Raw genomic sequence first — 21705 nt, 5'->3', positions numbered from 1 at the left:
AATCCTACATTACTAATTTTAAAAAAATTACAAGAGTTACAAATAAAAAACAAGTTCACTAAATCCTACATACTAATCATTCATTCCCAACTTGCGGCGCAGATCATCGATCATCCACTTGAGGTATTCGGCTTTGCCCGGGTCCTCGCACTGCATGAGAGCGTGGTGCGTGTCCAACAACGTCCTCCCGTTGGCGGCCGCCGCCAACTCCGCGTAGGAGTCAAAGGGTCGGTATTCATCAGGGTCTGTACCCGGCCACCGTGCACCACCACTGAACATCAGACTATTCGGACTTGGGTAATCACCGGGATTCATTTTTAGTGTATGGAAGAGTGAGAATGGAAGAGTGGAGTGAATAGAAGAGTGAAGTTGGGGTGTATATATAATAAATTTTGAAGAATTAAAAAAAATAAAAAAGAAGGAAAACGCGTTGCATCGTCCGCGTGACCCGCAGTGGGGCGGACGATACCGCGGACGATGCGTGGTCGAAACCCTATCGTCCGCGGACGAAGCATAGGGCGCGGACGATGGATGTGCCATCGTCCGCATGACTACAGTGGCGGACGATAGTCCACTGTGGATGCCCTAAAACGTTTTCTAAAGCTTTTTTAGCCTTAGTAGTTGACTTGTTGACCTTGACTATATCCTATATCCGTAGAATTTCGTGTTTCCATGTAAGCTGTAGTGCAATAATATTGTTATAATCTTATAATCTATATTAAATTTCATTATATGAATTGATTATGTTAATGCTATGTTACAAATGCCTCTGGGCTCTGAGAGCATGAGTTGGATTGGATCCGAATCTTTTTGACAAATCGGTAAAACACAAATGTGTACTTATATACACGTGAGAGAGAGAGACATGTAAGCATTTTAAGAATTATCTTATTATTTGGTTGAGTGGGTTTGTGTCGTGTATTAAGTGGTGGAATTGCATCGTGTTGTTGTCGAAATTTCCATTTACAGTATTGCATGCATCACCATTCAAATACAATACATAATTTTTTTTTTTGTTAACTTGAAAAAAAGATAACACAGTATTGGAGCTACTACGATCCATTATGGTATGTATATGTTTCCTAACATTGTTATACTACAAAGTTGGAGTCAATATAAATAAAAAACATTGTTATACTACAAAGTTGGAGTCAATATAAATTAAAAAAATACTTATATATATATATATTGTAAAAACGGTTAAAATTTAAAAACATTATTTATATTTACACCAGAACTCAACTATTTGTAATTCTTAACGTCCACGCGACCACGCCTCTCCTTATTATTACTGCTACGAATAAAATTTCTCCCAATTATTTTTCTATTTATTTGGAAAATATACTTTGCAGAAAAAATGTTAGAGATAGACAAGTAATGAGTTTGCATGGATAATTATTTTCGACGATATGACTTTTGTATTATTATTTTTCTCCTTATTTTTCACTTTGTTTTTTCGCTTTTTAATTTAATTACACAGGAGTATTAATAATCTGGAATGAGACGTTCACAAAAGTAGGGTTAGTGGTAGGTCGAACATTTTACACTGATCTAATCCACCCCAAATAGAAGACAAATAAACGAGAGAGTTCTCAATTTTTAATGCAAAAGTCTCAGAGAAGTTGTTCAAATGGAAAAAACACCACTATACTTTACTTGTCTACGCCAAATTATCGTCTCCATCTCTCTCCTCTTTTGCACCATATAGATGAAGGATGCTTCTTCAATGTTGTGTTGGTTCAACGGTTTAATGGGAATTCATGGCAACCACAAATTCATTAATAAATACAGTAGAACACGAAACCCCCAAAATGTTGCAAATCAATGAAAGAAATACAGAAATTTCAAACATAATATATGAAATTAAAATCAGGGCAAATCATGGTAGACTGTTCTTAGTTGGTGGTAGAGAAGGAAGATTATTCAAGGAATTTCCACAACTTTTCAAGGGAATTGAGATTTCAGCCTTAGCCTATACCACGTTGAAGTGTTTCTGGTAAATTGAGCTAACCAAACAAGGTGAAAAGCTGAGAAAAGTTCATGCCTTTAGACTTACCAAACTTATGTCAAGTAGGAGTAGTAATAATCTTTCTTCTCATCAGTCCAGAAACACAAATACAGGTGGGCCCCCCTTCACAGCTGCTTCCACTGACTCTCTTCTCTCTCTTTTATGCGCCTGTATTTTTTTATGCCAACTGCTCACCAAAATATGTTTACGCAATTTTAGCTTCTGCTATCTTTTTTCTTAGGCGACGCCAGCGATGGGAAATTGCTGCTCCGACGTGGCCGGCGGGCAGTCGGCGGTAGGAGGCACCTATTCTAGCTTAGCAGCTAACGCTTCCAACGAAGCAGTTGATGCCTTCTTCAAGTCTCGCGGCTACAATGGTCTCTCCTCTGAGATCGAGGTCCGTGCCAATTGTTTGCATCACTGGATATGCCTATTCAATGGCATTTTTTGTGTTTTTGTGGAGTTTGCTGTTTTGTGTATGTGTGTGGTTGTTTGGGTTTTGATGGCGCATAGGTAATGAAATTGGATTGCTGCTGCTGCTGCTGCTGCTGCAAGTTGCTAACTTGTTTCATACGCAATCGTTTTGAAAATTCGTAGATTTGGAACGTTGTTGGTGAGATTGAGTAACTGAGTGTGGTTAGGTTCTTGTAGTATCCAAACTGAATGAGTATTACTATGGATTAGGTGCTGAATTAGATTCCAGGATGGGGGTGGATTTTAGGTGCTATCCCGATTGGCCTTGGAGGCACTGGAGAGTGGGTAATGGTAATGCTCAAGTATCCTAGGGCATGTTTCTGCAGAAGTGCCTGAGTTAAATGATGCTACAAACTACAAGGTACTTGTGCAGAGAATTGGCGAGACTGCTCCTTAATGGAGGCATTCATTTAGGGTTGAGTTTTCCGTGGGAACAGTACGGGATCTACTGATGACATGGTGCTTTATTGTGAAATAATAGTATGTTTTATTAGGTTCACACCTGACAAATACATACGTTGAAATGTTTGGAAGACAGGGTGGTATTTATATGTGGATCCGATCCTCATTTCCTAAGCCTTTGAATCAAAATTGGCATGATTATGAATAAGCATCTTGAGCTCTGAGTACTATTGGCCCACTACTCTGGATGTTACTTTCTTAAGCACACAGTCCACAAGGTCGCTCTGGCTCATAGCCATGTGTTAGAGTAGGATACTGTGTGGTTAACCGCCTCATCTCAAGCTTGGTGCAAAGTTGTACTATAACAATTTAACTAGAGACAATTAACTGCCTCTTCTTAGTTAATCTAGGACCTGGACCAGCTTAATGGTTTCTTGCCTTTTCATATCAGAGATTTTGTTTATTTTCCTATTTTCTGCTGTTGATGCTCCATATGTTTTAACAGACTTGTATTGCCATACTATGTTTCATTGATGATCCATCAATCTTGTGATCAAGCTCAAATATTTTTCAGCTCTCTCTTTCTGCAACAGACTTACGTGACCGGGATGTGCTCTCCAAGGTTTGTTTTTACTTTATCAGAAAAAGAACTATTAGCTCTATACATTCTTGATTTAGAAAATCATATTGTTTTCTGATCGTTTGTTGATTTGGACTTGCCTAGTTTTGTGACTCTAGTAACTCATTTTGTCCTATTTTACATGTTGATGAACATTTTCACTCAAGGTCAGACCTTCTAGTGAGATTGGTTACTGCAATGATATATTACATGTTTATGTTTCTATTACATTCATGCAAAAATGCATATGTGCAAAATTGATTTATAGTTTGTGGACATGTATGTGGGAAAGTCTATCACATCTTGTTCCAAAAAAGTTCACAAACTTTTTCCTGACTTCTTTGTTTGTTGTTGTGTCCAGTTTCTTTGGACAATGTTGTATCTCATTTTCACTACACCTGTTATTTGTAAAATTTGGTTACTTATAGTTGGTGGTGGGTATGCTTTTTGGATAAATTTAATGGATTCACCTTGACACCCTCCACTGACCGCCATCATATAATTTAGAGTGATCCTATGGCGGTTCTGTATATCAAAGGAAATGATGGTTCGCTACGAGAGCTTGGTCGGACAGAAGTAGTTTTGAATTCATTGAGCCCCAAATGGATTAAGAAATTTTCTGTTACCTACCAATTCGAAATGGTGCAGAATTTGGTGTGAGTTTTATTGTGAATGCAGTTTTTGTACCCCAAAAATAAATAATTTGGTCTTATGTATCTCAAGAGGTTCCTCTGCTGCAGGTTACGCGTCTATGATGTCGACACTCAATTTCATGGCATGGATGTGAAGGTAGGTTGAATACCTTAATAAATGTCTTTTCATTACACAGAGTAGTAACTTCACTGAATGATCAACACTATTTTATTAAGTATCTCTTATTAATATCACATCATACATTTACGTCCCTCATTATGTTATATTCATTGCCTATTTCACATGAACAAGTTATACCTGATTGATTTTATTATTGTTTTTTACTTTCTTTTCTTGCTTTAGACACTTAAGCTGGAGGAGCAGCAGCTTCTTGGTGAGGCTATTTGCACAATATCTAAGGTATGCTTATTCTTCATCTCTGTTTTCTTAATTTAATCTATGTACATGTGTAGACAAAATAAAATATTATACAACTTTGTTACAGTTACAGTTACAGTTACACTCACACCTTACAAACTCCTCTTCCCATCTCTTTTGTGATTGCTCTAGGAGAGATTTATTTAAACTTTATTTCTGGTGGATTGATAATATCTTCCCCATGACTGAAGCATTAGTGGTACTTGTGCATCTTGTGCAATCCTTTAACTTTGAGGCTGGAAAATGGGCAATGCTTGACTCTGTTCTGTAACATCTTTATATGTATTAGTCTTCTGATCTTGTAACTTTTTGCAATGGATATATAACATTTTTCAGAGTGTTTTTGGGTATCACTGTTTTTTTACCTTGCTTTCCCTCATTTCATTTTTGTAGATCGCCACGAAACTGTACAGAACCGTAACCATAGATCTAACACGTGAAGAAGTTTCTACTCGGAAATGTGGCCAGCTTACAGTTTATGCTGAAGAAAGTGTCACGTCAAAGACTACAGTAGAGTTGGTATTGCGATGTTCGGACTTGGAATCCAAGGATTTGTTCTCAAAAAGTGTAAGAGAGAGACCGATTCATCTCAAAATCAGATTCTGTATAAAGTCAGAAAAGCTCAGTCAAATCTTTGTCATTTTTCTTTTTTCCAGGATCCGTTTCTTGTAATATCAAAAGCTACAGAGCATGGAATGTTAGTTCCAATTTGTAAAACTGAAGTCCGGAAAAATGATCACGAACCAAAATGGAACCCAATTTTCCTGAGTATTCAGCAAGTAGGAAGCAAGGTACAAACGATGGTTCTAGAAACTTCTCTATGACTCTATGTCACTTTGAGTGGTCTGAAGCTTTTCCTTCTACAAAATATTTAGCATATTGACTGGTTTAGATTCTAGATTTGCTTTCAGATGTTAAACTTTGTGTCAATCATTGTTATAAAACTTTACATGAATAGTATATTGGATTGTGATAACTTCAGTTCTCCGTATAGCTGTTCTCTATTCTTTTTCAGTAAGTACATGGAGATTTTTACCTCACTAGGTTTAACTATTGCAGGACAGCCCACTACTAATTGAGTGTTTTAACTTCAACAGCAATGGAAAGCATGATTTATTGGGGTAAGCATTTGTCATTATTTGACCAGCACCGTAACTGTTTTCTTGCTTAGGCTGATTCCCATCCATAATTGTTCAGAAAAGTTCAGAAGTCACTGGCAGAGTTGGAAAGGCTGCACTCTGCTGGCTCCGTAGAAAATTTGTTTATCCCAATGTCAGTTGGGAAAAATCACCAACGCAAGGTAAGAAACAGACTGTTTGAGATGAGTTTTTTTAGCATATGTATACCTATCTGTATGTTGAATATTTCTTTCCTGTAGGTCTTAAAGAGTCAGTTGATTGTGGATAAGTATTCAGAGACCATCCAGCACACATTCCTCGATTACTTGGCTGGAGGCTATGAGCTGAATTTTATGGTGGCTGTTGATTTCACTGGTATACCTTTTTTTAGTCTGCTTAATATGTTTTTCTTTGGAGTGAAAGTCTTCTGTTTGGTTGAGTCTATATATCGTTGACTTTTCTGAACTGATTTGAACTCATTTGCAATGAGTTTATTTTCTTTGACTGGGTCAGAAAATATCGAATATGCTACTATGTAGTGTAGTTTCCCTTGGTGCTGTGTGCATGCAACTTTTTGTTGTGTCCAAGGATCTTTATACAGTAAACACAAAATGGCCTCCTTACTAAGTTTTAGGTTACGCGGTTCCTGCTGCTGAAAGATTTCTTAGAGCATGTGACAAGAAGTATAATAGAAGAGACTCTGGTGCCATAAGTGAACAAGTAGGCGACTCAGTGTTAACGTGTAAAGAGTTCTCCTTTTCTTGTCTGCACACTTAGCTAACCCTAAGTTTGCGTGCATTGTATGGACGTCCATACGTGAAGTGCTAGAATTTCTTTTATCCTAGAATTTGAAGAGGTTGTTACTAATTCTCAATATCTTTTATTAGCTTCAAATGGTAATCCGCGCCTACCTGATTCATTGCACTATATTGATCCGTCAGGGCGGCCAAGCGCATATCAGAGAGTGAGATGTATTCCATTGTACGATTTCAGTTCGTGGGTTTGAGGAATACAACTAATATGCTCTCTCTTTGTTTAGGCAATTTTAGAAGTTGGGGGAGTTCTGCAGTTCTACGATTATGATAAAAAATTTCCTGCTTGGGGGTTTGGAGCCCGGCCAATTGATGGTCCCGTATCCCATTGCTTCAACTTAAATGGCAGCAGTACCTATTGTGAGGTGAACCTGGGACTTGTTAACATACTGTCAAGTAGTATTCTTTATAAGGTTCCATTTTATTCTCAACTCATTTTCATTGAAAATCATTTCTATTTCGATCCAGGTTGAAGGAATCCATGGAATTATGATGGCATATTCAGGCGCTCTTTCTAATGTCTCATTAGCAGGACCAACATTATTTGGACATGTAGTTACGCAGGCTGCACAGATAGCCAGTGGATCGGTTGCGAGAAATGAGAGAAAGTATTTTGTTTTGTTGATTATAACAGTACGTCAAAAAAATTCAAACTTATTATTTTGTTGTCGACTCTATAGTCTAGACTTATAGTATACCTGATCAAGCATGGAGAACCTGAGCGAAGTTTGCATTTTTAGAATCGTGCATGTTATTTGTTTCCTGATTTAATAATTAAATCTGATTATATCCTCACATTTTAACTAATTCATTTGCTAGGACGGGGTTATAACTGACCTCCAGGAAACAAAGGATGCCTTTGTTATGGCTTCTGATCTGCCATTGTCAATACTTATTGTCGGGGTTGGGGGAGCTGACTTTAAAGAAATGGAGGTATAGGCCTTTCTTTTTATATGGTTTGCACTTGGTTGCCTTAACCAATGTTAGCAAATATCCGCCATCCATTTCCCACACTTCTCAATCCATAATCTGCCGTTCATCAGATATTGGATGCAGACAAAGGGGAGAGACTCGAAAGTTCATCTGGACGGGTTGCATCACGCGACATTGTCCAGTTTGTTCCTTTCCGTGATGTACAAAGTAAGGAACAAATTCATAGAGTTCCAGAATACAATTTTCTTGTTTGAGCATCTTCAATTATCTTGAACTGTTTGGGGTATTATTGAAATGCAGGTGGAGAAGACTCTGTCGTTCGATCACTTCTAGCTGAATTACCAACACAGTTTTTGAATTATGTGCGAGCTCGAGGTATTGGCCTAACTGCATAATCCAATCTACAACTGTAAATACAAAATTACTCCCTGGTTATATTGTGCATAGTTCGCTTCCAGAGCCTATGGCATTCGCACCAGAATGATCTGCGCCAAGTTCCTTGGTTAGGTTTTTTTATCTCACCACGGAAACATGCCCAACTTTGTCAGGGTTCAGAAATCTGGAAATAGAAACCATTCTTGTTCATTATGTAGCATGAAGTTTCAATTTTTTTTTTGTTAAAGGTTCTCACGTGGACATGGATTTTGATACTATCTAAACTTTTTGCATCCATTTGTACCCAGTTTCTAGAAATCTGAAATATTCAACTCACTTTCGCAAAGGACACCATTTCTTTTTAACCATCATCGATGTTTTGCCTACGAATGGAGTAGAAATTGCACTTATTTCATTGCTAGATGCCGGGATTGATGATTGCTTGTAAGAGAGGACTGTATATGCTTGAGAATTCTTTTTGTCTGTGTATGTAAATTCTGACTACAATTTGAGGTTTGATCTACATTTTCTTAATTTCTTGGATTCGATTTTTTTGTCCTTCTATGTGTAGTATAAAGTCCATCAATGCTTTAGATGCTATGCCATAATTGATGAAGTTGTTCAAAGTATACTATCTTTACTCTGATTTTGTAATCCAGTTTAGTGAGACTGCATGTTGCAGTCCCAATAATCGAATGGTGGAAAACGATAGATGAACATTGTTCAAGATACAAGATATGGATATACTTGAGAACTCTCCATTAATTTCTAATTAATAATATTAATTATAGTTAAATCTACCTAAGAGCATCTCCAATGGCGGACGTCCGGTCGGACATCCGGTCGGAAGTCGCGACGGGCGACCGGGACGTCCGCCATTGTGGCGTTTAGGTCGGATACGGACGTCCCGTGAGGACGTCGGGTGTCCTCGGACGTCCCGGCGACGGGCGGGCGGACGTCCGCCACTGTGGCAAGGGTCGGACGTCCCGGTCGGACGTCCGGAATTTTTTTTTTTTTTTTTAAAAACTCTATATATACGGCTCGTTGAACTTCATTTCAACGCGGAGTGAGCCGGGGATGTTGGATTATGTATTTTTGCCCGTATTTTGCTCTCCCGTATTCCGTGTCAAAATTATATTTCCGTTTTTACGTAATTAAATTATTGTGATTTTTTTTATTGCCGGATGTCCTAGTGGGAAGGGCGATGGGAAGGGCGGATTGTGCAGGGGATGTCCTAGTGACGTGGCAGTGGGATGGGAAGTCCTAGTGACGTGGCAGGAGGTGTTTTTGGGATGTCATAGTGGATGTCCTAGTGGGATGTCCGCCCACTGGAGATGCTCTAAGAGGGTTTGTCATTAAGAAAAATATGTCGCCTGCTTCTCATTATTCTTTGACATGTGGAGTATCCTTTTCTCAATACCCCATTTCACAATCAAGTGGGGTATTTTTTTCCATTTTGTATAGTCAATTACTTTTTATTTTGATATGTTTGTCTATGACCTCCCACTTTCTATTAACATTACATCAACACTTTTCTACTCCTTATTCAATCAATTTTGCATCAAAATTTACTATCAAATATTAAGATTATTAATAGTAAAGGATGTACTAATATTTATTAATTAAATGATTTTATATACTGTGCTATACTGTATTTCTTACAAAAATTTTCAACTCATTTAATATTACTGATATTAATTAAATGATTTTATACGGTACTATATTTCTTACAATAATATTCAACTCTTTTAATATTACTGAATCATCATTCATTTCATAGAAGGATTACAAAATTGAGAGATATAACAGAAAAGAAAAATGATTTAGGGTATACACCAACGACATAACCCTTGAGCTGAAAAACTTGTTAGTTCAAAATCGCCATCTCCATTCAATCCCACTGCCAAAATCCCATTTGAAGCTGTGTAATTCTGATATTTGATACGTCAAAAACTAAGAAATAAACCAAGGAGAAGTGTAGTTAGGGGTGATTGGAATAAATGGATAAAGTAAGGGAATTCTTCAAGAAAACTATGTTCTACGCTAGGGTTTTGTCCGGGTACGAAGAACGCAGAATCATATCTTACAGATTGCAGCTTCAGAAACGTCTACAGCAGGTTTCGATTTGCTCTCATTTAAATTGATCTTCTTTTTATTATGCTGTCAGCTTTTGCTAAATTTCTACATTATTTGATGAAAATCAAATGGGCTTGTGGTGGTATTTATGGGGATAATTCTTTTGTTGTTCTAGGGCATAAATAACATTCCATAAGTGTACTAGCGTTTTTTTTGTTCCGGCTTTGGGGTCATGCGTCTCCTTTTAATGAAACGCATCACGGTGATGCGTCTTACACAAAGACGCATGAGGGACATGCGTCGCTTGTTTTTTTATTTTTTTTAAAGACCCATAAGCGTCATGCGTCACAGGAAGAGACACATCTCCGTCATGCGTCGCCTGTTTTTAAAATTTTATTAGACGACGCATAAGCGTCATGCGTCTTAGGGAGAGACGCATGAGGCTCATGCGTCTCTAATTCGCATGTTGAAAGATGGAAGAAAACTTACCGGAATATTATGGGAAATCGCCAATTTCGCCAAGAAATCGCTTGAGTTTCGCGTCCCTCTCCTTCTTTCGCTCTCTCGCGCAAAAATGGGAGCTACTGCCTCTGTCCTGTATGTTTTATGCTAATTAGAGACGCACGAGCCTCATGCGTATCTCCCTAAGACGCATGACGATCATGCGTTGTCCGTAAAATAAAAAAACAAGAGACGCATGATGGAGATGCGTCTCTCCTTAAGTTTGATTTGGTTGTCTAAGTATGTGGATGAATGCGTAATGCCACAACCAGTTGAGTTGGGATCATAAATTATTCATAATATGATTTGTCTTGCCAATAGCTTTGCTGGTGATATACCTGTTGACGAATTGTTTATTGTGAGGATGGTTCTCATATAGTTGGCTGACATTTATCATGGATTGCATGCTCTTGAGTAATGTATATGCACATCTAGATACAAATGAAGAGCTAGGAACAGCTAGGTTTCATGTGTTATTAACTTGATAACTTTATGTACCTATGTATTTTATATGTATCTACCAATTAATGTATTCCTTCAGTTTGTCTCCATTTTTAGTTTGTTATTCATTTCATTTGACAGGCTGAAGTAAGGAAAGCTGCTCTTAATAAGGTTCCTGAACAAATTATTTTGTCAGAGGTGCGGAAAATGGTTCTGGAAATGCAGTCTTTGAATAAGAAGTTAGAGGATACAGTAAGTTGCTCAACTCTTCAATTTTGTTGCATGAATCTTACAGCTAAAGGCTAGCAATAATGTTGATAGGAAGATTTTAGGATAACATTTTCCTCTAGCCTCTAGACCAATATTATTCATCCATGGATGTGGATATTATATTGATCCAAATAGGACTTGAATTTGGGATTCAGGGAATCGTACTAAAATTATTTGTGAGACTAATTTTATATCAGCATAGTTATATTCCATTTTCCATAATCGTCATATCAAGATAAGATTGAAATCTGTAATAGGTAATTTATGTTGGAAAAATGGGAAAAGACACATTTTTGTCTGTATTGTGCTGATTTGCTTTATTGTTGCTAGAGAGGGCTGCATTCAGTTTCAGGCATAGCATGGTTTTCACAGCTTAAACCCTTATCTTATATTGTTCTCTGATTGTGAGTGATACACCTGCTGCCAGAATAAATATTTAGAATTCGTTCTTTGTCCATTCATGTGTTCTCCTTGTGCTCAATTACTGGCCCTTGTTACTGTCAACGGGATTCATGGTTGGCAGATGCTTCTATGAAGCTCACCGTGACTCTTATATAAGACTAAGAGGTTTATTCAGAATAGCAGAGTACCATTCATATCAGTGTACAATGCATCTTGAGTTGTGATCTACACTACCAAAAGAAAATCCAATTAATTGATCATCAACCCACCTACCTTCCTACTAGGCACCATAACAAAACATTAGAATCTTGATAGATTGTCATCTTCATCCTATCACGGAAGAGATTAAATACTCTTTCATTTCATTAGCTAATTGGTTAATAGGTAGCTGGACTCTTAATTCTCTTTGTCTTCCTATATGTGCTGTGTAGACAGTTTCTCGGTCTGTGTAATGGGTGAATTTCAATGTGGTGTCCTTTTTTTGGATAAAATAACATCTTGCATCCTTTCACTACTAGATAGTAGATACTGAAGAAAAATGCTTTTGCACCTTTAGTTCACACTTGAACGGCAGAAATAATTTGAGCTCCGTCTTTTTCCTCTTGTTATTCGATCGTAGTATGTTTGATTGTACATTTAGAGGTGTGATGGATAGTCGGGTATCTCTTGTGGCCAACATTTGGTTATCTAGTCAAGTTGGTTATATACAAGGTGAAATTTTGCAGGAAGCAGCTATAGAGGATTACTTCAAACCGCTTGACAAGAAGCAGAAATGATTATGAAGGCTCAGCTTGAAGGTGAGGAAAAGACAATGAGAGAAATGGTGGCAACCATGCAAAGACAGGCTCTACTCGAGAAAGCTGAAGCAGAAGTAGATGCACAAGCGCAAGAACAAGCACTTGCAAAAGCCGACAAAGAGAATGAGGAGCCAGAACCAGAATGCATTGACAAAAGGGCTAGAATGCGATGAATCCTCAAAACAATTTTTGCAGTTGTTTGAATTACAAGGCATTGCCCCCATTTTCAAAGGATTAGTTAGGTTTGCCATTACCAATGTATGTTGGCATGAAGTTAGGCTGAAATAAAACACTTTATTCAAAATGATCTTTTCTAAGCTGCATTTTCTGTCTGGTAATTTGGTAGTATATGATATTTTATTGTTCATATTCAAGTGAATATTACCCGCTGGTATCCAAGCGTTGGACTTCTCTTTTAAGAGAAGAGATAATAATGTGGACGCTATTTTCACATTGTAATTTGCCTGACTTATTCTCTGTAAATATATCCAAAAACAATAGTAAAAAAAATTCTAGCCTGAACGCTTGCAAAACAATCGTAGCTCAACTAATAATTGAGAATTTTTTTTGTACCACATCCCCATATTCCAGATGTTAAATGGCAACAACAAGAGAAAAAACAAGACAACTAGCTATAGTTAACGACTCGGGAAGAGCAATTTCTCACGAACCAGGAAGCAATGCTTTAACTCGGGTTCTGCTGCTGCCCCTGCTTTGGTTTCTCAATACTTTCCAGACATTCTTTCGCTCTAACAACCTTCGATTGGAGATAGAAACTGCCACTCTGAGTATTCCTCTCAAACAACTTGTCATACCTCTGAGAAAATTAAGAGAGATTTTCAATGTCATACCAAATGAAGACTCAAACTTTTTATCTAAATAGACAAGGGATTAGAAAAAAAAGGAATTAGAGAAAGGAGAAACCTTCACAATCTCTTCCCATGGTGTATCCTCGGTGACACCAAGTATCTGCCTAGCCTCCGATTCAGTCATCATTTTACTACCTCTTTTCATAGTTTGTACTGCTTCGTGCGCAGCACCAGTCTTTGAGGCATCTGCAGTACATATGGGATGAAAGTGTAGATCATTGAGAGAAATCAATTTTCTTTCTAATTGTCAACGCGTAAAATGCATGAACTTTAATTCATTTTGTTGGACTCACAAGAAAATTGCAACCCCATGCGCAAGCACTAAAATACTTTCTGTGATCATCAACACTATTGGCAACATTTCAACAGCTTATAAAATTTTGACATCTGTATACCAAGTTTCACATCTTTCTACCAATATAGTATTAGTCAACTTCGGCCAATGTTATCAATCTTGTATGACGGCTTATGGGGGTTCGCCTAAACACCGCCACAGGGATATGGCGTATTAGTATGGCGGACATGGCGGTCAATAATTAAATAAATAAAATAATACTTATATATTTATATATATTTCAAAAACTAGAAAATAATAAAAATATAACATCTAAAACTCTTAAAACAATTAATAAAGCATAAAATTCGACTCTAACCTCCATGTTTCTTACATAATGCCCCATTCCTAAATGCAGTACACACGCAATGTTGCTAAATGGCGTATATGGCGGTGCTATGACGTTTCCACCACTAAACTCCATGCCATAGCGCCATGGCGCCGCCATATCCGCTATATGATAACATTGACTTCGGCACTAACAGTAGGAATTAATCATGATCAGGTACTTGGCAAAATAGTTTGTGTAATCCTCCCAAAAGTTGAAACTGTAGTAACAAAAAAACTTACTTGCAAGTGCCTGGCGATATGCTTGAGCAAACGCTCGAATCATTATTCCAGAGCCCATCACAATCAAGTTAGCAAGAATCCTAGCAGCCTGCAGTCCCACATCAAGCATCAATTTGCAATATAAAATAATACTCCTAATACAAATAAGTACCTTTCAATATCATAGCACATGGCGGAATTTATTGACAAGTTTGAGTATGTGAGCCAACTATGACATATTACAGTGTCCAATGGGATATAATGTTGTGAATCAAGCTTCTGATAATTTATAGAGTTTGAGGCTCTAGGAACTAGAAACTAAACACATACTTAACGCACAATAACTGTAAACCAGAAATGGGAGACAAGCATCAGATAGAATTTTCCTACAATATATTCAAGCAACTACATGTGAAATTGATGTGGTGAAAACTTAACTTCGCAGTTAGAATGAGAATACAATTAATCAAATAGCCCACTCCCTAATCCTGGCAAGCTTAAGAGAGGAACTTCATGATCCTTTTCCATTTATTTAAGCAAGAAAAGGCCATTCTAAGACATTGTATAGAACCTATGCATGCAGAAAATTTATGCCTTGCCTGAGATAAAAACCAGGTTAGGACCAGGAGGAACATACCATGGCTACAGGAGCAAAACACGATCACCGATCAATTTACCAACTCCAGATAACCTACATCAAAACGTGAATCAATGAGTAAGATCCAATTCAATCCTAAATAATCCATCACAAATCAAAAACCTAAAATCGGTAGTATATTAATGAGGTGCACCCTTAAAATACATCTACATTTCTTTTTTCTCAATTCAAATTTGCATAAAATCATCCCTTCAAACACCATATATCTTCAGAGCTCTCCAAGAATCAATCTTCTTTCCAAAGATCATTTCTATAATCAGATAACGCCGTTTGTTGCATGCTTGACGGAGGAGCTGACGTCGGTGTGCAACGTAGATGTTGACGCATGCACCTAGTCATGCTAGTAGGATGTGTGATGAATAAGAACACGTGATTATCTCGCATTGGCGTGTGGTGGGAGTGTGGTGGCGTGTGGAGAGCGGAGATAACAGAATGATGAGGTGGATAGCGGCTGATAAAAGGAGGGGAGACCACAAGGAAGAAGCTGTCAATTTGGGTATTGAGTTATGGGCTAGGATTGTTGATCCGCAGAGTATCATTCTCCTTTTCAGTGTTCATTTCCCTTTCAGTGTAATCGTTCTAGTTCCTATCAGATATTATCAATAAAGCTCCATTTTGTCCCATTTGCTTTCGTTGTGTGCGTTATTTCATATTGCGTGCATGGATATTGGGTTCTTAGCTCACTCTACGGCTGAGTACCTATCAAGTGGTATCAGAGCCTTCGATTTCCGGACCATGGCGCAAACAAGGCTGTCGGAATCGGAGAGGAAGCTGATGGAAACAGTCGAACGGCAGACGTTGGACGCGGTTGATCGGAGGGTAGGAGAAGCTCTGGGTCAGGTAGCAGAGAGGCAGGCGAGAACGGAGGGTAAGATTGAGGAGATTTTGCAGGCGATGGCGGTCTTTACTATGGGAAAACAGAAGGTGGGGCAAGGAGAAGGTAGCCGGGGCACGGTCGTTCTCCCGGGGGGATTTCAAGAGTAGTTGGGGAGGTCAACACGCTACGAGTTCCCTAAGTTCGATGGTGACGGATTCAAGGGGTGGGTGATGCGTGCGGAATTCTTCTTTTGAGGTAGCCAAGGTTGCAGATCGTGAGCGGATGAAGGTGGCAGCTGTGCACCTTGAAGGAAAAGCCCTACAATGGCATCGGGGCTACATGAATTTGCAAGGGCCAGCGGCGGCTCACGACTGGAACTCCTATATCGTGGCGCTTGGTGCTCGTTTCGGAATGCAGGCATACGATGATCCCTTGGCTGAGCTACGCAACCTGCGCCAGACCGGTTTATTGCAAGCTTACATGGACGCTCTCGACGAGATTTGTCCGAGAACGGGCATACGTGAGGATCAAGCTTTAAGCCTATTTCTCTCCGGATTGGTGGCGGAGTTGGAAATGCCGGTCCGCATGTTAAAACCTAGAGAGCTAGCTGAGGCGTACTCGTTGGCAAAATTACAAGATATCACGGTTCGAGCTTTGGGGGGAAGGGCGAAGGCAGTCGTGACTACTGGGGCGAACACAGTTAGTCCATATTCCAGTAACAAATCTCTAGCAGTGACGGCGGCGACGTTTAAGCCAAGTGGGAGTTGGTTGCTGAATGTTGGGTGAGAGAATCCGCGTCAGGGCAACATGAGGTTGGGTCCGTAATTATTGAATCACAAAATGGATGAGAAGAGAGCAAAGGGCCAATGCTTTTGGTGCCCGGAGAAATACACGCCGTCTCACAATTACGCGAGGAGGAAGGCATTTTCTATTCATATGATTGAGGAGGTGGACGAGGGAGAGATAGGGGAGATGGTTAGGTTGGTGGAGGAGCCGGACGAAGCAGGGGATGATGCTTTGCAGTTATTGCTTCATGCCTTGTGTAGAAAAAATGGGCCACAAATCATGAGGATCAAAGGGACGTGCCACAGGCATATGTTGCGAGTGCTGATTGACTCGGGAAGCACTCATAATTTCTTAAATGAGCATCTAGCGGGGCGACTCAAGTGCAAACTCTCGCCGGTAACACCATGAAATGTGGAGATAGCTAATGGTCAGTTACTGCAATGTTCTCACAAATGTGAGGCATTCGTGTGGGAAATGCAGGGGTGTCCTTCGTGGCAGAGGTCTACCTCATTAAACTGGAATCCTACGATCTCATATTGGGTGGTCAATGGCTCTCTACGTTGGGCTATATTGGGTAGAATTTTGGTGATTTGAGTACGATTTTTGAGCTGAAAGGGGAGAGAGTTAAGCTGCAGGGGGAGTGCTGGCCGTCTAAACCTGAGCAACTCCACTGTCTGCATGTTTTTAACCCGCAAGCAGAGGATGATAATATCGGGAAGCTGAGCTTGATCATGCCTGAAACAGAGGCTGGAAATTGGTCCTGTTTTAGTGTGGAGACAGAGGAAAAATGGACTAAGTTGCAGGCTCTTCTTGCATCATATGCGGTAATCTTTGACGAACCAAAGGGGCTGTCACCGCAGAGGAAGCAAGACCACCGTATCATCCTCAAGGAGCAGAGGCTGTCAATGTTCGCCCTTACAAATACGCATCCCAACAGAAGGATGTCATAGGCTCCTTAATTGAGGAGATGCTTAAGAATGGGGTTATTAGGCCGAGCATGAGCCCTTTCGCCAGTCCCGTTGTACTTGTGAAGAAGAAGGATGCTATGTGGAGGATGTGCGTGGATTATCGGGGGCTAAACGCGATCACTATCAAGGATAAATATCGCACTCCTATCATTGAGGAGCTATTGGACGAGTTGGGCGCAGCACGGTGGTTCTCAAAAATTGATCTACGCTCGGGGTATTCGCAAGTGAGAATGGCACCGGAGGATGCGTTCAAAACCTCCTTCAAAACACACGCTGGTCACTTTGAGTTCCTTGTGATGCCCTTCGGGTTAACTAACGCCCCGGCAACATTCCAAAACTTGATGAATACGGTCTTCAAGGAGCATTTGAGGAAATTAGTATTAGTCTTCTTTGATGATATACTAATCTATAGCGCTACTAAACTTGATCATGTGAGGCAGCATCTATCTGTGGTGCTTGAGTTGATGCAGGAACACAGCCTCTTCGCCAAGAGGTCTAAATGCAGTTTTGGGTGTGAAAAGGTGGAGTATCTTGGGCATGTGATCTCCAAAGACGGGGTGGCACCGGATGAGGGCAAAATCGACTTGGCCAAGGCCGAAGACAATTAAGCATGTGCGGAGTTTCTTGGGTCTAGCTGGGTATTATCGTCGGTTTCTGTAGGGTTATGGAGCTATTGCTAAGCCATTGATAGACCTTATCAAGAGCTCTACATTTACTTGGACAGAGGGTGCCCAAGGAGCTTTTGACAGATTGAAGGAGGCTCTCATTTCGGCTCCTGTATTGGCACTGCCTGATTTTGCTAAAAATTTCACAGTGGAGACCGACGCTTCCGGCGCAGGCATTGGGGCTATATTGATGCAAGAGGGGCACCCGATAGCCTACATTAGTAAGGCATTGTCACCCAAGTATCAAGGACTTTCGGTCTATGAGAAGGAGTTGCTTGCGATCCTTCTAGCGGTGAAGAAGTGGTACCATTATCTCCAATGTCGAAAGTTCATCATCTTGACGGATCATCAAAGCTTGAAGTATATGTTGGAGCAAAAATTGACAACACCAACACAACAGGCATGGATGGCTAAGTTGATGCATTTTGATTATGAAATCAAATATAAGAAAGGGGTGGAGAATTCTGCAGCCGACGCTCTGTCAAGAGTTCCGGAGATCATGCTACTCACTCTCACTTCTTATGTGATTCCAGTGGAGTTGATGGGAAGGATCAGGGAATCATGGCAAGGGGATTCCCATATTCTGCTCATTATCAAGAATAAGGAGCTCAGGGCTGAGGTTCATCCTAAGTATACTTGGTTGAATGGGTCTGGTCGGTTGGTGGTGGGGAATGATCTTGAGTTGAAGGCGCAGATACTTGCCCTGTTTCACGGCTCAGTGATGGCTGGCCATTCGGGCGCTTTAGCAACTTATAAGAGGCTGTCATCTTTGTTATATTGGCCTAAGATGCTGCGAGATATTAGGGAGTTTGTGCGGCTTTGTGTGACTTGCCAACGGTTCAAGTCGGGTAATTCACCGCCTGCAGGCTTGCTTCAACCATTGCCCCTGCCCACTGGGCTATTCACGGACCTCACCATGGACTTCATTGAAGCTCTTCCAACATCTCAGGGTAAAAATACAATCTTTGTCATTGTGGATCGACTGAGCAAGTTTGCCCATTTTGTGGCTTAGTCCCACCCGTTTTCAGCCAAGACCGTGGCCGAGGCTTTCCTTAAATCGGTGTTTAAACTTCATGGGTTGCCGACTAGGATTGTGAGTGATCGGGGCTCCATTTTCAACGGGGCTTTATGGAAGTAGTTATTTGCTTTTCTCGGAGTTGAGCTTCTGTACTCCACGGCGTACCACCCCGAGACCGACTGCCAGTCTGAGGTCGTCAACCGGTGTCTTCAATGTTACTTGAGGTGTTCGGTGGGGGAAAAACCCAACTCTTGGGCACAGTGGATTGGGTTGGCTGAGCACTGGTATAATACCACGTATCACTCTAACATCAGGATGACCCGTTCGAGGCCTTGTATGGGTATGCTCCACCATTACATATTCCTTACCTTCTGGGTGATTCGAGGGTGGAAGCGGGGGATATCACGCTACGGGACAGAGAGGAGATGATCGCTTTACTCAATCGGAATTTACAAAAAGCCGTTGATCGTATGATTGCACAGGCTAATCGGCATAGGGTGGACAAGGTGTTTGAGATAGGCGAGTGGGTGTGGCTGAAGCTGCGGGAGTATAGGCAGACATCTATCAGGGGAAAACACCACAAGTTTGAGCCTAAGTTCTATGGGCCTTATCAAATTGTCGACAAGGTGGGCGAGGTGCCGTATAAACTCAATTTGCCTCAATCCGCGGCCATTCATAATGTGTTCCACATTTCTCTCTTGAAGGCTGCGGCTCCACCGACTGCTCCTGTTCCTGATCTACCTCCTGTCTCTCATATCCGGGATGCAATTCCCTTGGCTATCTTGGAGGGGAAAATGGTGAAGTGTCGCAATGCCGCGGCAACCCAGTGGTTGATCCATTGGTCGGGTACATAGCCGGCAGATGCATCGTGGGAATTTGCAGATGTGATCAAGGAGCAGTTTCCTTGAGGACAAGGAACCTTAAGGGGAGGGTATTGTTGCATGCTTGGCGGAGGAGCTGACGTCGGCATGCAACGTAGATGGTGACGCATGCACCTAGTCATGCTAGTAGGATGTGTGATTAATAAGAACACGTGATTATCTCGCATTGGCGTGTGGTGAGAGTATGGTGGCGTGTGGAGAGCGGAGATAACAGAATGATGAGGTGGATAGCGGCTGATAAAAGGAGGGGGGACCACAAGGAAGAAGCTGTCAATTTGGGTGTTAGTTATGGGCCAGGATTGTTGAAGGCAGAGTATCATTCTCGTTTTCAGTGTTCATTTCCCTTTCTGTGTAATCGTTCTAGTTCCTATTAGATATTATCAATAAGGCTCCATTTTGTTCCATTTGCTTTCGTTGTGTGCGTTATTTCATATTGCGTGCGTGGATACTGGGTTCTTAGCTCACTCTACGGCTGAGTACCGATCACCGTTCAACATAATCGTCAAGGTGAAAGGGGAGCATTGTAACTAGACACCCTAAAGAAAATATTTGCACAAAAAACATAACAGTATCGAAGAAGAAACGAAGCAAAAACTACCATTTCCTATGACAAAACAAAGCGAAACATAAGCATATCAATGAAATTCAATTGATTGAATAACAAATTACATAATAATAAGGTCTGACAAAATTAAAGGGGGAATATATTAGAAAAACCTATTCGTATGAAGCAATACCAACATTAAGAGAAAAAGGGGGGAAACAGAGCTGCAATAAATCCAAGATAAGATATAACGGAAACCGCACCTTAGAAACTGTAAGAGAAATCACAAGAAGAGGAAGATGTCCGACCTTCTTTTCGTGTGAGAGCTGTGGAAGAAACCCAAAAATCTGTTTTACAAATAAATAGGCTGAACTTGGAAAGGATTTATATTTATTCAGAATTTTTTATACTATTTTTTCATTTTTTTTAACTTGAAGAATATTTTGGACAATTTAAATTCTGTTTGTAATTTTGCTCTCCTATATCGTAATTTTAAATGATTTGTGTTCATTGTTCAATATCTCTTTTCTTCCTCAAAATATTATATCAAATGAGGATAAAGGAGAGAAAAATAAAAAAGAAAATCTAATCAACCAAAGAACTTTTTTTAAAAGTCCACTCAAATAAATAAAGAGTGAAATGAGGCACCAAATTAAATAATTTTAGATTGTAGTTAGTGCATCCACATCCATACTATTGCCAACGAGCACGGATGTGGGCTCGGCCCCACTTTTTCTGCATGCTCTTAGGCAAGAGCACAACACCCACATCCGTGCTCTTCCGCAAGAACGAGCACAAGGGTCCCACCATTCCATTATTCAATTTAAATAAAAACATTTCCACAAAATTAAAATGCATTAAAAAATAAAAATTACATAATTAAAATCCTAAAAAATAAAAATTACATAATTAAAATCCTAAAAATTAAAAATTACATAATTAAACTCCTAAAAATTAAAAATTACATAATTAAATTCATAAAATTAAAAAACCCACTACCCGTGGCCGAATTTCGCCCACACGTGTTTGATTAGGTCTTCTTGTAGCTCAACGTGGGTTCGGGTATCGCTCATTGTGTGTCTTGTTTCGATTCTCTCACCCACCGTCGTATGCACACCTCGGCGTGGGGGAGACCTCGCGCTTGAGCTTCCGGCTTCATCCTTGTCGTAAAAGCTGGCCGCCCTCGGTCCTTCTTCGGCTATAATCATGTTGTGTAAGATAATACACGCGTACATGATGTCGACGATATTTTTCACGTACCACAGCCGAGACAGGGCCTTCACAATGTTGAATCGGGCTTGAAGGACCCCAAAGGCT

At 40.1% G+C, this 21705-nt stretch overlaps 2 protein-coding genes and 1 pseudogene across 6 annotated transcripts; 2 read left to right on the top strand and 1 right to left on the bottom strand.

The window, feature by feature from the left end:
* Window positions 1-1628: 1628 nt before the first annotated feature.
* On the top strand, window positions 1629-8158 carry LOC121809443 (protein BONZAI 2-like). Of its 4 annotated transcripts, XM_042210073.1 has the most exons (17): window positions 1629-2121; window positions 2250-2405; window positions 3459-3506; window positions 4011-4159; window positions 4244-4292; window positions 4500-4556; window positions 4968-5141; window positions 5231-5365; window positions 5634-5695; window positions 5772-5874; window positions 5953-6067; window positions 6580-6656; window positions 6732-6869; window positions 6973-7137; window positions 7324-7437; window positions 7548-7644; window positions 7738-8158. In XM_042210073.1, exons 1-17 carry the CDS (start codon window positions 2041-2043, stop codon window positions 7830-7832), a joined length of 1815 nt encoding a protein of 604 aa, XP_042066007.1. In that variant the 5' UTR covers window positions 1629-2040; the 3' UTR covers window positions 7833-8158. The 4 variants fall into 4 exon arrangements, with proteins under 4 accessions (XP_042066007.1, XP_042066010.1, XP_042066009.1 ...); XM_042210076.1 differs by lacking the exon at window positions 1629-2121 and having other exon boundaries at window positions 2271-2405; window positions 3390-3506; XM_042210075.1 differs by lacking the exons at window positions 1629-2121; window positions 4011-4159 and having other exon boundaries at window positions 2271-2405; window positions 3390-3506.
* A 1327-nt stretch (window positions 8159-9485) lies between these two features.
* Window positions 9486-12666, top strand: LOC121808649 (annotated as a pseudogene).
* A 158-nt stretch (window positions 12667-12824) lies between these two features.
* On the bottom strand, window positions 12825-20774 carry LOC121808650 (mitochondrial import inner membrane translocase subunit PAM16 like 1-like). 2 transcript variants are annotated; one of them, XM_042209236.1, is made up of 5 exons: window positions 20652-20774; window positions 14689-14742; window positions 14073-14160; window positions 13224-13354; window positions 12825-13116 (listed from the first exon to the last, which is right to left on the bottom strand). In XM_042209236.1, the coding sequence occupies exons 2-5, from the start codon at window positions 14689-14691 to the stop codon at window positions 12985-12987; spliced, it is 354 nt and encodes a 117-aa protein (XP_042065170.1). In that variant the 5' UTR covers window positions 14692-14742; window positions 20652-20774; the 3' UTR covers window positions 12825-12984. The 2 variants fall into 2 exon arrangements, with proteins under 2 accessions (XP_042065170.1, XP_042065171.1); XM_042209237.1 differs by having other exon boundaries at window positions 20697-20748.
* Between the last annotated feature and the right edge of the window lie 931 nt (window positions 20775-21705).

Source organism: Salvia splendens, chromosome 6 (genome assembly GCF_004379255.2).
Source record: "Salvia splendens isolate huo1 chromosome 6, SspV2, whole genome shotgun sequence".
Classification (NCBI taxonomy): Eukaryota; Viridiplantae; Streptophyta; class Magnoliopsida; order Lamiales; family Lamiaceae; genus Salvia; species Salvia splendens.
The sequence above is the reverse complement of the archived record's forward strand: the minus strand, read 5'-3'. Positions and strand labels throughout refer to the sequence as shown.